The sequence below is a fragment of the Aotus nancymaae genome, unplaced genomic scaffold (assembly GCF_030222135.1).
Source record: "Aotus nancymaae isolate 86718 unplaced genomic scaffold, 86718_ANA_hifiasm-v0.15.2.pri h1tg000108l, whole genome shotgun sequence".
NCBI lineage: Eukaryota > Metazoa > Chordata > Mammalia > Primates > Aotidae > Aotus > Aotus nancymaae.
Window position 1 is genome coordinate 31,289,826 of NW_026988523.1, and position 14,278 is coordinate 31,304,103.

General features: G+C 39.6%; 1 protein-coding gene across 3 annotated transcripts in view; it reads left to right on the plus strand.

The window, feature by feature from the left end:
• SNX27 (sorting nexin 27) overlaps positions 1–14,278 on the plus strand; it is an 83,944-nt gene that overhangs the window by 48,556 nt on the left and 21,110 nt on the right. For all 3 annotated transcript variants that reach the window (XR_001108997.2, XM_012462721.2, XM_012462723.2), the window contains exons 6-7: positions 77–155; positions 2,339–2,502. Coding sequence is in view for 2 of the 3 variants with exons in the window: in XM_012462721.2 (XP_012318144.1) it covers positions 77–155; positions 2,339–2,502 (243 nt within the window). In the remaining variant the exon portion in view is untranslated. The remainder of the gene's footprint in view (positions 1–76; positions 156–2,338; positions 2,503–14,278) is intronic.

The window sequence follows — 14,278 nt, forward strand, 5'->3', positions numbered from 1 at the left end:
TTTTCCTTCCTCCATAGGCAGACACCTGCCTTTTCCTATAGCATTGTCTGACTTAATATATCTTGTTTAACCTTAGGCTATTGCAGCAAAGGTTGGCATGGACAGTACGACAGTGAATTACTTTGCCTTATTTGAAGTGATCAATCATTCCTTTGGTAAGTGCCAGTGGCTGATAATTAAGTTTTGTTTTCTAATACTGTCAGAAAGAAACTATTTACCTAGAGAAGAACTTCAAGACAAGGGGAGATCCCACTCATTAGAAGCATCTGTAACAATCAGACCAAGCATACCCCATTAAACTCAGGTCATAAGGATGTCTGATCACTGTTGATTCTTTTTCCTCTTTTGTAAGTATAGGTTACAACCAGCACTGAATTGGCAGATACTTTCATGAGGTTCTTTTAAATCTGAGGTTCAAAATTCATATATTCCAATAAAACAGGCTTAAAAAGATGAGATGTTCTACTTAGCCACACGTTGTTTTAGTGTACTTTAGGATTTTTGTGAAGATTCTTAAGAGTAGCTTTCTGTTTTCAGAAGTTACAAAGATATATATTGCTTCAAAGCCTTGTTTTAATGCATACATTTAAGTTTCTATATAAATAAATTTCCTCTTCCAAGGAAGTTTTATTGCATGGTGACAGGAAGTTTCTCTTATCTTTTATTTTATAAAAGCTAGGGATCTAAAAAAAAAAAAGCTAGGGATCACCATCATATTGGTTGCATTGAGACTACAAAGAGGAGAGAGTGAGAGCCTTCTCTGAATAGCATAGATTTCCAACAGTTTATGGGTCTCTTCCATGTCATATATATTTATACAGGGTTAAGGCCATAATTGATATAGATAATATTGGTTGATCAGACCTTCCTTTATCCCAGAAAGGGGGTGAGTTTGGTGGATTTAGGTTGCCTTGCCATCTCAGGTCCAGGTAGAATAACTGATTCCCTGAAAGCAACCATCTCCCTAATATTTTTTTTTCTTCCCAACTCACAGCAGTGTAACTAGGCAGATGTAAATTACATTACAGAGGATTACTAAGGTACCAGGACATTTGGATTCTAACCTTATTTTTTTTTCTAAGTTTTAGTTTCATTTTCTATAAAATGGAAAATATTAAATCTGTCTTTTGTAGTGTTATAAAGCCAGGTAAACATTGAGAGAGGAAGCAATCTCAGCAATTTGGGAGGCTGAGGCAGGAGGATTGCTTGAGCCTAGGAGTTTGAGACCAGCCTGGGCAACATAGTGAGACTGCCATCTCTACAAAAAATTAAAAAATTAGCCAAGCATGGTGACACATGCAGGTGGTCCAAGCTAGGAGGCTGAGGTAGGAGGACCATTTGAGCCTAAGAAGTTAAGGCTGCAATAAGCTGTGATTGTGCCACTACACTCTAGTCCAGGCAACAGAGTGAGACCCTGCCTCAAAAAAAATAAATAAATAAAAATAAAAAGGAAAGGAAAGAAAAGAAAAGAAAACTCAGCCTTTCCAAAGAAAGGCAATTTAGAAATTAAAAGTGGTAGTTTTTTTTATCCTGCTTGGGTGGCTATTAGGAAGTAACATTACTCAGAAGACACTTTTCACTTTGAGGAATGCTGTAGGATTTTTGGATGTAGGCTGGAAAGAACCTTTTGGCCTTAACAGTAAAAGCAGTTCATTGAGAATTGCCACATGAGAGACTCTGAATGCACATAGCTGGGTAAGGGGAGAGGCTTGCTTTAAGGATATTTAGTGGACATTAGCTGGAACATACTAGTTAATGGATCAGATATTTTAACTAAATTTGGAGTTTGTGTTTGCAGAGTTATGTTAACTGATTTGTGTTTTAGTCTATTTTGTGTTGCTATAAAGGAATACCTGAGGCTGGGTAATTAATAAAGAAAAAAGGTCTATTTGGCTCATGATTCTGCTGGTTTTCAGCTGATGTCCACCAAGCATCTTTAAGATTGGGTTCAAGATTGGGCATCTGGTAAAGTCCTCAGGCTGCTTTCTTCCATTTATGGTGTGTGCAGAGATCACGTTAGGCCCCACCTCCAACACTGGGGCTCAGATGTCAACATGAGCTTTGTCGGGGGATAAATATCCAGACCACAGCAACCTGTCATTCAAGTGATAGGTTTCAACCAGCTTGAGACTTGACTGGTCATGGTCATAGCTAGAAGAGATATTTGGCTGGACAGATATGGCTGTTTTGTGCTCCCAAGGCAGAACTCCTTGATGAATTTGAGCTGATGTTCTGGTTCATGATAACATACCATTCTTGATTTGCCTTACATAGTTTATATTAGGGAAATTTCTTATATGTTTTTACTCCAGCTTTCTGTGTTTTGTCTTTCCTTTAGTACGTAAGTTGGCACCTAATGAGTTTCCTCACAAACTCTACATTCAGAATTATACATCAGCTGTGCCAGGTACCTGCTTGACCATTCGAAAGTGGCTTTTTACAACAGAAGAAGAAATCCTCTTAAATGACAATGACCTTGCTGTTACCTATTTCTTTCATCAGGTAGGTGAACTGATCTTCTTGAAAGGCACAACTGCTTTTTATGTTTGAATATACTTGGTACTTTGCCAATTCTTTGTGAATTCCTAGGTAAGCTGCCTTGCTCCTGGGTCTTGAGTTACATTTGTAAAATGTTCTATCCCATTTCACAAAAGATAAATAAATAAGTTTTAGAAGCAAAGCTATCCTGGAGTTTTAAAAATATGTATTCTAATATTTTTAAACAATAGAAAAGGAGCATGTGGCTGTGTACCTGTTCAAAAATTTTCTACCAATATTATACATACACAGAGTTTAAAGCATCTAAATAGTTCTGCACAGTTTATTATGAAAAACAGTTACCCCTGCTTATTTCCATCTCCCCCCATAGGCAACCACCTTCACCTCTTTTAGCTTTGCTTTTGTTTGTTTTCTTTTTGGTATTTACTTCTATGTCTCCATTATAACTTGGTTATATTGCTCCTACTTAATTTTTCAGATTCCAGCAGCATCTCTTAATTTCCCACTATTGAAGATGAGACACAAGCTGTCTTTCCTCTCCCATTCTTACCATATGCCCATACCTTTTTCATCTCTCCCATTGCCTTAATATAGTCAAATTATAATATTTGTTAGGTCAGTATTCAGTGTTTACAATATTATGACTCTGTAAATAGTGAAATTTACAACATTTTTATGTTCCCCCAGCTAATTATTCCCCTCATTTTTCATTTGCTTAATTTTCTGTGTACTTATAATTAATTTAGCTCCATACATACTCTTCACCAGTTGTCTAAATCTCCTCTAAAGACATTCAATTCAGACCCATCAAGTAGTTCATGAATTTCCTCTTTCTGTAGAAATCTTTTGTGGAGCCTCTTCCTCTCTCCGTGTGTGAAGTGGCGGCTCTCCACTCTGTACACAGCTAGGCTTCTGGTATTACCCTTCCCCACTACCTCCTGTCTCCAGTGTTAGAGTACATCGTTTGTATTGCCCTTCCCCACCACCTCCTGTCTCCAGTGTTAGAGTACATCGTTTGTATTGCCCTTCCCCACCTCCTCCTGTCTCCAGTGTTAAAGTATATCGTTTGTATTGTTTTGCTTTACTCCCTTATTTTTGTAGAATACATTTTCAGAGCTGTTCCTCTTTTTATATATGTAATTTTTTATTTTTAATTTTTGTGGGTACATGGTATATATATTTTGGAGTACATGGGATGTTTTGATACAGGCATGCGGTATGTAATCACATCACAGAAAATGGGGTATCCATCCCCTCAAACATTTTCCTTTTTTTTTTTTTTGAGATGTCACCCTGGCTGGAGTGCAGTGGTGTGATCTCAGCTCACTGCAACCTCCGCCTCCTGGGTTCAAGTGATTCTCCTGCCTCAGCCTCCCGAGTAGCTGGGACTACAGGTGCGTGCCACCACGCCTGGTTAATTTTTTGTATTTTTAGTAGAGATGGGGTTTCACCGTGTTAGCCAGAATGGTCTTCATCTTCTGACCTCATGATCCACCTGCCTTGGCCCCTACAAAGTTCTGGGATTACAGGTGTGAGCCACTGTGCCTGGTCAAACATTTATCTTTTGTGTTTTTTTTGTTTTTTTTTTTTTTTTTTGAGACGGAGTTTCGCTCTTGATACCCAGGCTGGAGCGCAATGGCGCGATCTCGGCTCACCGCAATCTCCGCCTCCTGGGTTCAGGCAATTCTCCTGCCTCAGCCTCCTGAGTAGCTGGGATTACAGGCACGCGCCACCATGCCCAGCTAATTTTTTGTATTAGTAGAGATGGGGTTTCACCATGTTGACCAGGATGGTCTCGATCTCTTGACCTCGTGATCCACCCGCCTCGGCCTCCCAAAGTGCTGGGATTACAGGCTTGAGCCACCGCGCCCGGCCTATCTTTTGTGTTACAAACAATCCAGTTATACTCTCTTAGTTATTTAAAAATGTGCAATTAAATTATTATTGACTATAGACACCCTATGGTGCTATCAAAGTCCTAGGCCTTATCATTAATTCTACATCTTTTTTGTACCCATTAACCATCCCCACCAAATTCCCCACTACCCTTCCCTCCCCAGCCTCTGGTAACTATCCTACTTTCTATCTCCATGAGTTCAATTGTTTTGATTTTTATAGTCCACAAATAATTGAGAACATGTGATGTTTGTCTTTCTGTGCCTGGCTTATTTAACTTAACATAGTGACTCCACTTCCATCCATGCTGTTGCAAATGACTGACTCTCATTCTTTTTTTTTATGGCTGAATAGTACTCCATTGTGTATAAGTACCACATTTTCTTTATCCATTCATCCGTTGATGGATACTTAGATTGCTTCTAAATTTTGACTGTTGTCAACAGTGCTGCAACAAACATGGGAATGTGGATATCTCTTCAATATACTGATTTTCTTTCTTTGGGGTACATACCCAGCAGTGGGATTGCTAGATTGTATGATGGTTCTATTTTTAGTATTTTGTGGAGCCTCCAAACTGCTCTCTGTAGTGGTTGTACTAAGTTATATTCCCACCAACAGTAAACAAGGGTTCCCTTTTCTCCGTATCCTTGCCAGCATTTGTTATTGCCTCTCTCTTGGATATAAGCCGCTTTAACTAGGGTGAGATGATATCTCATTGTAGTTTTGGTGTGCATTTCTTTATTTTCCTGTTGTTTGAGCTCCTTCTATATTCTGATTATTAATCCCTTGTCAGATGAGCAGTTGGCAGATATTTTCTCCCGTTCTGCAGGTTGCTTTTTCACTTTGTTGATTGTTTCCTTTGCTGTGCAGAAGCTGTTTAGCTTGATGTGATCCCATTTGTCCGTTTTTCCTTTGGTTGCCTGTGCTTGTGGGGTATTACTTAAGAAATCTTTGCCCAGACTGATGTCCTGGAGAGTTTCCCCAGTAGTAGTTTCATAGCTAGAGGATTTAGATTTAATTATTGAATCTATTTTGATGTGATTTTTGTATATGGTAAGAGTTAGGTCTCTAGTTTCATTCTTTTGCGCATGGATATCCAGTTTTCCCAGCACCATTTATTGAAGAGACTGTCTTTTCCCCAGTATATGTTCTTGGCACCTGTATCGAAAATGAGTTAACTGTAGGTATGTGGATTTGTTTCTCAGTTCTTTATTGTGCTCCATTGGTCTGTGTGTCCGTTTTTACGCCAGTACCATGCTGTTTTTACTAGAGTTCTGTAGTATTTAAAGTCAGGTAATCCTCCAGTTTTGTTCTTTTTCCTCAGAGACAGGGTCTCACTTTGTCACCCAGACCGGAGTGTAGTGGCATGATCACAGCTCACTGCAGCCTCAAGCTCCTGGGCACAAGCTATCCTCCTGCTTCAGCCTCTCCAGTAGCTGGGGCTGTAGGTGCATGCCACCATGCCCAACTGATTTTTTAAGTTTTTGTAGACTTGGGAGATCTTGCCATGTTGCCCAGGCTGGTCTTGAGCTCCTGGGCTCAAGTAATCCTCCCACCTTGATCTCTAAAATGCTGGGTTACAGATGTGTGCCACCACACCCCACCCAGTTTTCTTCTTTTTCTTAGGATATCTTTGGCTATTCTGGGTTTTTTGTGGTTCCATCTAAATTTTAGGATAGTTGTTTTCTATTTCTGTGAAGAATGTCATTGGTATTTTGATAGGAATTGCATTAAATCTGTGGATCACTTTGTATAGTATGGACATTTTAACAATATTGATTCTTCCAATCCATGAACATGGAATACTTTTTCCATTTGTTGGTATCCTCTCTTCAGTTTCTTTCATTGTGTTTTAATTTCTTTTTCAGATTGTTCACTGTTGGCGTATAGAAATCCTACTGGTTTTTATTGTTGAGTTTGTATCCTGCAACTTTACTGAATATATTTATCAGTTCTAATAGTTTTTTGGTGGAGTCTTTAGATTTTTCCAAGTATGAGATCATATCATCTGCAAACAAGGATAATTTGACTCCTTCCTTTCCAGTTTGGATGCCCTTTATATCTTTGTCTGTCTGATTGCTCCAGCTGGGACTTCTAGTACTATGTTGAATAACTGGTGAAAGTGGGCATCCTTGTTGTGTTCCAAATCTTAGAGGAAAGGCTTTCAATTTCTCCCCATTCAGGATGATACTAGCTGTGAGTCTGTTGTATATAGCTTTTATTATGTTGAGGTTCCTTCTATACCCCATTTTTTGAGGGGTTTTTATTATGAAGGCATGTTCAATTTTATCAGATGCTTTCTCATCATCAATTGAAATGATCATATGGTTTTTGTCTTTCATTCTGTTGATTGACATTGTCAATTGTCACACTGATTAATTTGTGCTTTTGAACCATCCTTACATTCCCAAAGATATATCCTACTTGCTCACGATGATTTTTTAAATATATTGTTGAATTCAGTTTCCTAATATTTTGTTGAGGATTTTCGCATTAATATTCATCAGCGATATTGGTCTGTAGTTTTCTTTTTTGATGTGTCTTTGTCTGGTTTTGGTTTTGTCTTTTTTGATGTGTCTGGTTTGCTATCTTTTTTTTTTTTGAGATGGAGTCTGGCTCTGTCACCCAGGCTAGAGTACAGTGGCACGATCTCGGCTCACTGCAACCTCCACCTCCCAAGCTCAAGAGATTCTCCTGCTTCAGCCTCCTAAGTAGCTGGGATTACAGGTGCCTGCCACCACACCCAGCTAATTTTTGTATTTTTAGTAGAGACAGGGTTTCACTGTGTTGGCCAGGCTGGTCTTGAACTCCTCACCTTGTGATCCCTGACCTCGGCCTCCCAAAGTGCTGGGATTACAAGCGTGAGCCACCGTGCCCAGCCTTGATGTCTTTTTTGATATGTCTTTGTCTGGTCTGTCCTTGAGAGTGATCCATATGCTGGATCACTCTCAAAAGAATGTGTGTTCTGCAGTCATTGGATGAAGTGTTCTATAAATATCTATTAGATTCATTTGGTCTATAATGCAGATTAAGTCTGGTGTATCTTTGTCGATTTTCTGTCTGGAAACTCTGTCGAATGCTGCAAGTTGGGTGTCGAGGTCTCCAGCTATTACTGTATTGGAGTCTGTCTCTCTCTTTAACTCTAATAATATTTGCTTTAGATATTAAATATATATCTGGGTGTGCCAGCATTGGGTGCACATATATTTAAAATTGTTATATCCTCTTACTGAATTGACCCCTTTATCATTATAGTGACCTTCTTTGTCTTGTCCTATATTTTTGTCTTAAAATCTATTTTGTCTAAGTATAGTGCCTTGTTCTTTTTTGGTTTCCATTGTCTTAGAGTATATTTTTCCATCCCTTTATTTTCCATCTGTGCGTGTCTTTATAGGTGAAGTATGTTTCTTATAGACAACAGATCAATGGTTCTTGTTTTATTCATTCAGCCGCTCTGTTGATTGAAGAGTTTAGTCCATGTACATTCAGTGTTACTATTGATAAGTAAGGCCTTACTTCTGCCATTTTTTTTACTTGTTTTATAGTTGTTTTGTGATCTTCTCTTCCTTCTTCCTTTCCTTCCTGTCTTCCTTTTAGTGAAGGTGATTTTCTCTGGTAATATGATTTAGTTTCTTGCTTTTTATTTTTTGTGTATTTGTTGTATGTCGGTTTGAGGTTACTATGAGGCTTGCAAATGCTATCTTATAATCTGTTGTTTTAACCTGATAACAACTTAACACTGTTTGCATAAACAAGCAAGCAAGCAAAAAGAAAACTAATAAAGGCTCCATGCCTTAAATATATCCCCCTGCTTTTTAACTTTTGTTGTTGGTGTTTATACCTTATTTTACTATGTTTTGAAAAGTTGTTGTAGTTACTACTTTTGATTGATTCATCATTTAGTCTTTCTACTTAAGATGTATAGTTTATATACCATAGTTACAGTGTTAGGGTATTTTGTGTTTTTCTGTGTACTTACTATTACCAGTGAGTTTTATACTTTCAGCTTATTTCTTATTGCTCATTAACATCCTTTTCTTTCTGATTGAAGTATTCTTTTTAGCATTTCTTGTAGGCCAGATCTGGTGTTGATAAAATCCCTTAGCTATTGTTTGTCTTGGAAAGTTTATTTCTCTTTCGTGTTTGAAGGATAATTTCCCTGCATATACTATTCTAGAGTATAAGGATTTTTTCCTTCATCAATAGACTAAACTCTTTCCTTTACGTATATTATGCCGCTCTCTCCTGGCCTGTAAGGTTTCCACTGAAAAGTCTGCTGCCAGATGTATCGGAGCTCCATTGTATATTGTTTCTATTCTCTTGCTGCTTTTACGATCTTTTCTTTATCCTTGACCTTTGGGAGTTTGATGATTAAATGCCTTGAGGTAGTCTTCTTTGGGTTAAGTCCGCTTGGTGTTCTGTAACCTTTTTGTACTTGGATATTGGTATCTTTCTCTAGATTTGAGAAGTTCTCTGTTATTATCCCCTTGAGTAAACTTCATCTCTTTCTCTGCCTCCTCTTTAAGGCCAATAACTCTTAGATTTGCCCTTTTGAGGATATTTTCTAATCCCGTAGGCCTCTGTCATTGTTTTTTACTATTGTCTCCTCCATGTATTTTCAAGTAGCCTATTCTTAAGCTCATTAATTCTTTCTCCTGCTTGATCAATTCTGGTATTAAAAGACTCTGATGGGCCAGGCATGGTGGCTTATGTCTGTAATCTCAGCACTTTGGGAGGCCACGGTGGGTGGATCATGAGGTCAGGAGATTGAGACCATCCTGGCTAACACAGTGAAACCCCATCTCTACTAGAAATACAAAAAATTAGCCGGGCATGGTGGCATGCATCTGTAGTCCCAGCTACATGGGAGGCTGAGGCAGGAGAATGGCTTGAACCCAGGAAGCAGAGGTTGCAGTGAGCCGAGATCGTACCATTGGACTCCAGCCTGGGCAACACGGCAAGACTCCAACTCAAAAAAAAAAAAAAGACTCTGATGACATTCTTTAGTATGCCAATTGCATTTTCCAGCTCCAGAATTTCTGCTTGATTCTTTTTAATTATTTCAACCTCTTTTTTTTTTAATGAGACAGAGTCTGGCCCTGTCACCCAGGCTGGAGTGCAGTGGTGCAATCTTGGTCCACTGTATCTCTGTTGAATTTATCTGATAGAATTCTGAATACCTTCTCTGTGTTACCTAGAATTTCTTTGAGTTTCCTCAAAACAGCTGTTTTGAATTTTCTGTCTGAAAGGTCACATATCTCTTTTTCAACAGGATTGGTCCCTGGTGCCTTATTTAGTTCCTGGATTGTGTTGATACTTGTAGATGTTTGTCATGTCTGGGCATTGAAGAGTTAAATATTTATTGTAACCTTTGCAGTCCGGCCTCGTTCATACCTGTCCTTCTTGGGAAGGCTTTCCAGGTATTTGAAAGGACTTGGGTCTTGTGATCTAAGCTATATCTGCTTTAGGAAGGACTCCAAGCCCAATAGTGCTGTGGTTCTTGTAGACTCCTAGGTACTGCCTTGCTGTCTTGGACAAGATCCAGAATTCTCTGGATTACTGGCTAGAGACTCTTGTTCTCTTCTTTTACTTTTTCTCAAACAAATGTAGTCTTTTCTATGCTGAGCCGTCTAGAGCTGGGGGTGGGGTACACAAAGCACCCCTGTAAGCCACCACCACTAGGACTATGCTGGGTCGGACCTGAAGCCAGCACAGTACTGTGTCTTGCCTAAGGCCTGCTGTAGCTGCTCCCTGGCCACTGCCTATGTTTGCTACAATCAATCAGCAGGTGGCAAAGCCAGCCAAGCTTATGTCCTAAACTGTAGGGTGGTGAATTCCCCCAGACCCCAGGAGGGTCCAGAGTGCCATCTGGGAGCCAGGGACTAGAGTCAAAAACCTTAGAAGTCTACCTGGTGCTCTGTTGTACTGCAGCTGAGCTGGCATTCATACCACAAGATACAGTCCTTCCCACTCTTCTCTCTTCTTTTCAAAGGCGGAGGAGCCTTACCCCATGGCCACACCCACCTCAGGCCCATGGGGAGTACTGCCACACTCCCGCCAATGTTCCCTTAAGACCCAAGGGCTCTTCAGTCAGCTTGTGGTGAATGCTGCCTGGCCTGGAACTCACCCTTCAGGGGATTGGGCTCCCCTCTGGTCCAGGGCTAGTCCAGAAATGCCATCTAAGAACCAAGTCCTCTTAGAGCTTTGTGAGAAAAGGGTACATGGGAGGACAACATTTAAAAAATCCTGAATGCCTGGAAATGCCATTATTCTACCTTCACACTTGGTTAATGTCAGGTTTATGTATAGAACTCTAGGTTGAAAATGATTTAACTTCAGAAATTTTAAAGAATTATGTTCCACCAATAGGTGTGATGGCTCATGCCTATACTCCCAGCACTTTGGGAGGCCAAGGTGGGAGGATCACTTGAGCCCAGGAGTTCAAGACCAGTCTGAGCAACATGGCGAGGCCTTGTCTCTACAAAAACTGTAAAATTTAGCCAGATGTGGTAGTATGTACCTGAAGTCCTAACTACTCGGGAGGCTGAGGTGGGAGGATCACCTGAACTCAGGAGTTTGAGGCTGCAGTGAATCATGATCACACCACTGCACTCTAGCCAGGGAGACAGAGTGAGACCTTATCTTAAGGGGGGAAAAAAGCCACCTTATTTCTGTACCATTTTATGTGACCCTTTTCTTTCCAGAAACTAAGATCTTTTTGTCTCCATAGGTCTCGAATTTTGCAATCATGTGCCTTGCTGTGGATCTATTTTCATTTATTATATTGGGCTCTCTGTGGGAAATTGGTGGTTCTGATCTGGCAAATTTTCTTGAATTATTAAATTGACAATTTGTTCTCTCATTTTCTGTTCTCTCCTTTTGGCATTCTTATTATTCTGATATGGAATTTTTTGGTGTGCCTCTGTCATCATCTTATCTTCTCTCATATTTTTAATTTCTTTGTCTTCTTGCTCTACTTCCTAAAAAATTTACTCAGATTTTTCTTGTAGCCCTCTTAAGTTTTTTTTTTAATATATACCAGTACATTTTTAATTTCTAAAGATTTTCTTTTGTTCTCTGAATATCCTTTTTTATATATAGTATTTTGTTATTTTGTGGTTGTGGTATTTTTTTCTTAGCTTTCTGAGGATATTAAAAATAATACACTTTTTTAGGCCAGGTGTGGTGGCTCACACCTGTAATCCCAGCACTTTGGGAGGCCAAGGCAGGCAGATCACCTGAGGTCAGGAGTTCGAGACCAGCCTGGCCAACAGGGTGAAACCCCCTCCCTACTAAAAATATAAAAATTATCCAGTCATGGTGACAGACACCTATAATCCTAGCTACTCAGGAGGCTGAGGCAGGAGAATTGTTTGAACCTGGGAGGTGGAGGCTGCTGAGAGCCAAGATCACACCACTGCACTTCAGCCTGGGTGATAGAGTGAGACTGTCTCAAAAAAAAAAAAAAGTAATATACTTTTTTATTTTGAAGTTACCTTTTTACTCCCTCCGTTCTTTGCCTATTTGTTTTGTCTCTGTTGTACATACTAGAAGTGTTCCTCTAACACAGTTGTCTGCTCAAATTTAAGACTGGGAGACTGTACAGCTGATTGGGAGCTCAGCATGTGAGTACATCTTGTTGACTATTACACAATCATGGCTCACCACAGCCTTGACCTCCTGGGCTCAGGTGATCCTCCTACCTCAGCCTCCCGAGTAGTTGGGGTACTACAGGTGTGCACACCACGCCCAGCTAATTTTTGTACTTTTTGTAGAGATGGGACTTTGCCATGTTGCCCAGGTTGGTCTTGAACTTCTGGGCACAAACAGCCCTCTCTCCTCAACCTCCCAAAGTGCTGGGATTACAGGCATGAACCATCATGCCTAGCCAAAGCTCTAGTCTTCTGCTGGCATTGGGGAGGTCAGTCATCTGATTCCAGGGAATAAAGGAGAGGATCTGAGAATTTGATGGTTTCTTAAATATGCTTTTGGTCAGTCCTCCTTATTTTAGCCTCTCCTGGATGGCCACCTGGTGCTATGAATTCTTCGATCTTTTCAGGATTTTTTGATATACATTTGAGTGGTTCTCCATTTTCGCTACTACTAGGTAGGAAATCCAATTATCTTTTCAGGTTTTTTAAGTTGCTATGTATATATCCGTGTTCCAGATTACAAAATTTTGTTCTGATTGTTTCTCCTTGATCTCGTGGACTTATTCCTTTGCTGAAATTTTAGTGGGATTTTAGGAAGAAGTAACTGTTGATACTTGTTATTAATCCACCATCCCTAATTGGAAGCCCTCTTTTAGGAACTTTTCCCACAAGCATTTACATGTATGTTTGGCTTTGGGTCTCTATATGGATTTATAATTTTTACATAGTTATAATTCTAATATAGATACAACCTCTTTCTTTTCTTTTGTCCTTTCACATAGTTCTTTATATATCATTTATGACTGAGTTAATGTAGTATGTGTGTTTAGCCATTCCGTCTTATTAGTTCCAGGGTTGTTTTGTTTTGTTTAGAGGACTCTCCCTATGTTGCTTGGGCTGGCCTGGGGCTCCGGGGCTCAAAAGTCCTCCTATCTCTGCCTCTTGAGTAGAGTGCCTGGGACTACATATGCACCTGGCTAGTGCCAGGGTGTTTTTTCAGTATGTGATTATAAATGATACTATTATTAACTCTTGTAATATCACTTTTTGGTGTTTTTCTCTTTTCTTTTCTGTTCTTTTTTTTTTTGGTAGGATCTCATTCTATCACCCAGGCTGGAGTGCAATGGCATGATCATAGTTCACTGCATCCTCTACCTCCTGGGCTCAGGTGATCCTGCTGCCTCAGCCTCCCAAGTAGCTAGAACTACAGGTGCTTACCACTGCGCCCAGCTAATTTTTACTTTTTTTAAAAAATAGAGATGGGATCTTGCTATGTTGCCCAGGCTGGTCTTGAACTCCTGGGCTCAAGCAATCCTCCCAAAGTGTTGGGATTACAGGTGTGAGCCACTGTGCCTGGCCATATTTTTCTTTTGACTGCAAGCTATTTATCGATTGTGTTTTTGTACCTTGCTGTACAAAAATTGCTGTATTTTGTTAAAATTTTATCTTTGTCATTTTAATATTTACTCTTTTCCTTTTTTTTAATGTTAGTGCTATTAAATTTTTTTTTTTGAGACAGAGTCTGGCTCTGTTGCCCAGGCTGGAGTACAGTGGCATGATCTCGGCTCAAGTAATCCTCCCACCTCAGCCTCCTGAGTAGCTGGGACTACAGGCAAGCACCACCATGCCCAGCTATTTTTTGTATAAACAGGGTTTTGCTGTGTCACCCAGGCTCATCTTGAACTCCTGGGCTCAAGCAACCTGCCCACCTCTGCCTCCCAAAGTGCTAAGATTACAGGTGTGAGCCACCACGCCCAACCAGGATTTTTGTTTTAGAGAAATTTTAACATTTTATATAATAATGTTTATCTATCTTTTGCTTTGTGATTTCTATTAACATTTTCTTGCCTAAGTGTAAGAGGACAGTAGCACACGTGCTTTTATCACAATATTTTATTTTTAATATTTAATGCTTTAACTTACCCAAGGTTTATTGTGGTGTGTGTAGTATGAGTAGTTGGTGTAAGTTAAATTTTCTTGGTATTGCTATCAACACAGCACATCAGGATATATTAAATGATTCATGTTTCATACATTATGCTTAACTTGTCTTTGGTTAAATTTATATCTCTGTGTGTGTGTGTGTGTGTGTGTGTGTGTGTGTGTGTGTGTGTGTCCTATGTTTAGCATCTCTCTGCTGTTAATCTGTGTTTCGGTTTTTGACTCAGTATTCCCTTTTGATTAATGGTTCTTTATAATACATTTTGATATCTGGTAAGGCTAAGCCT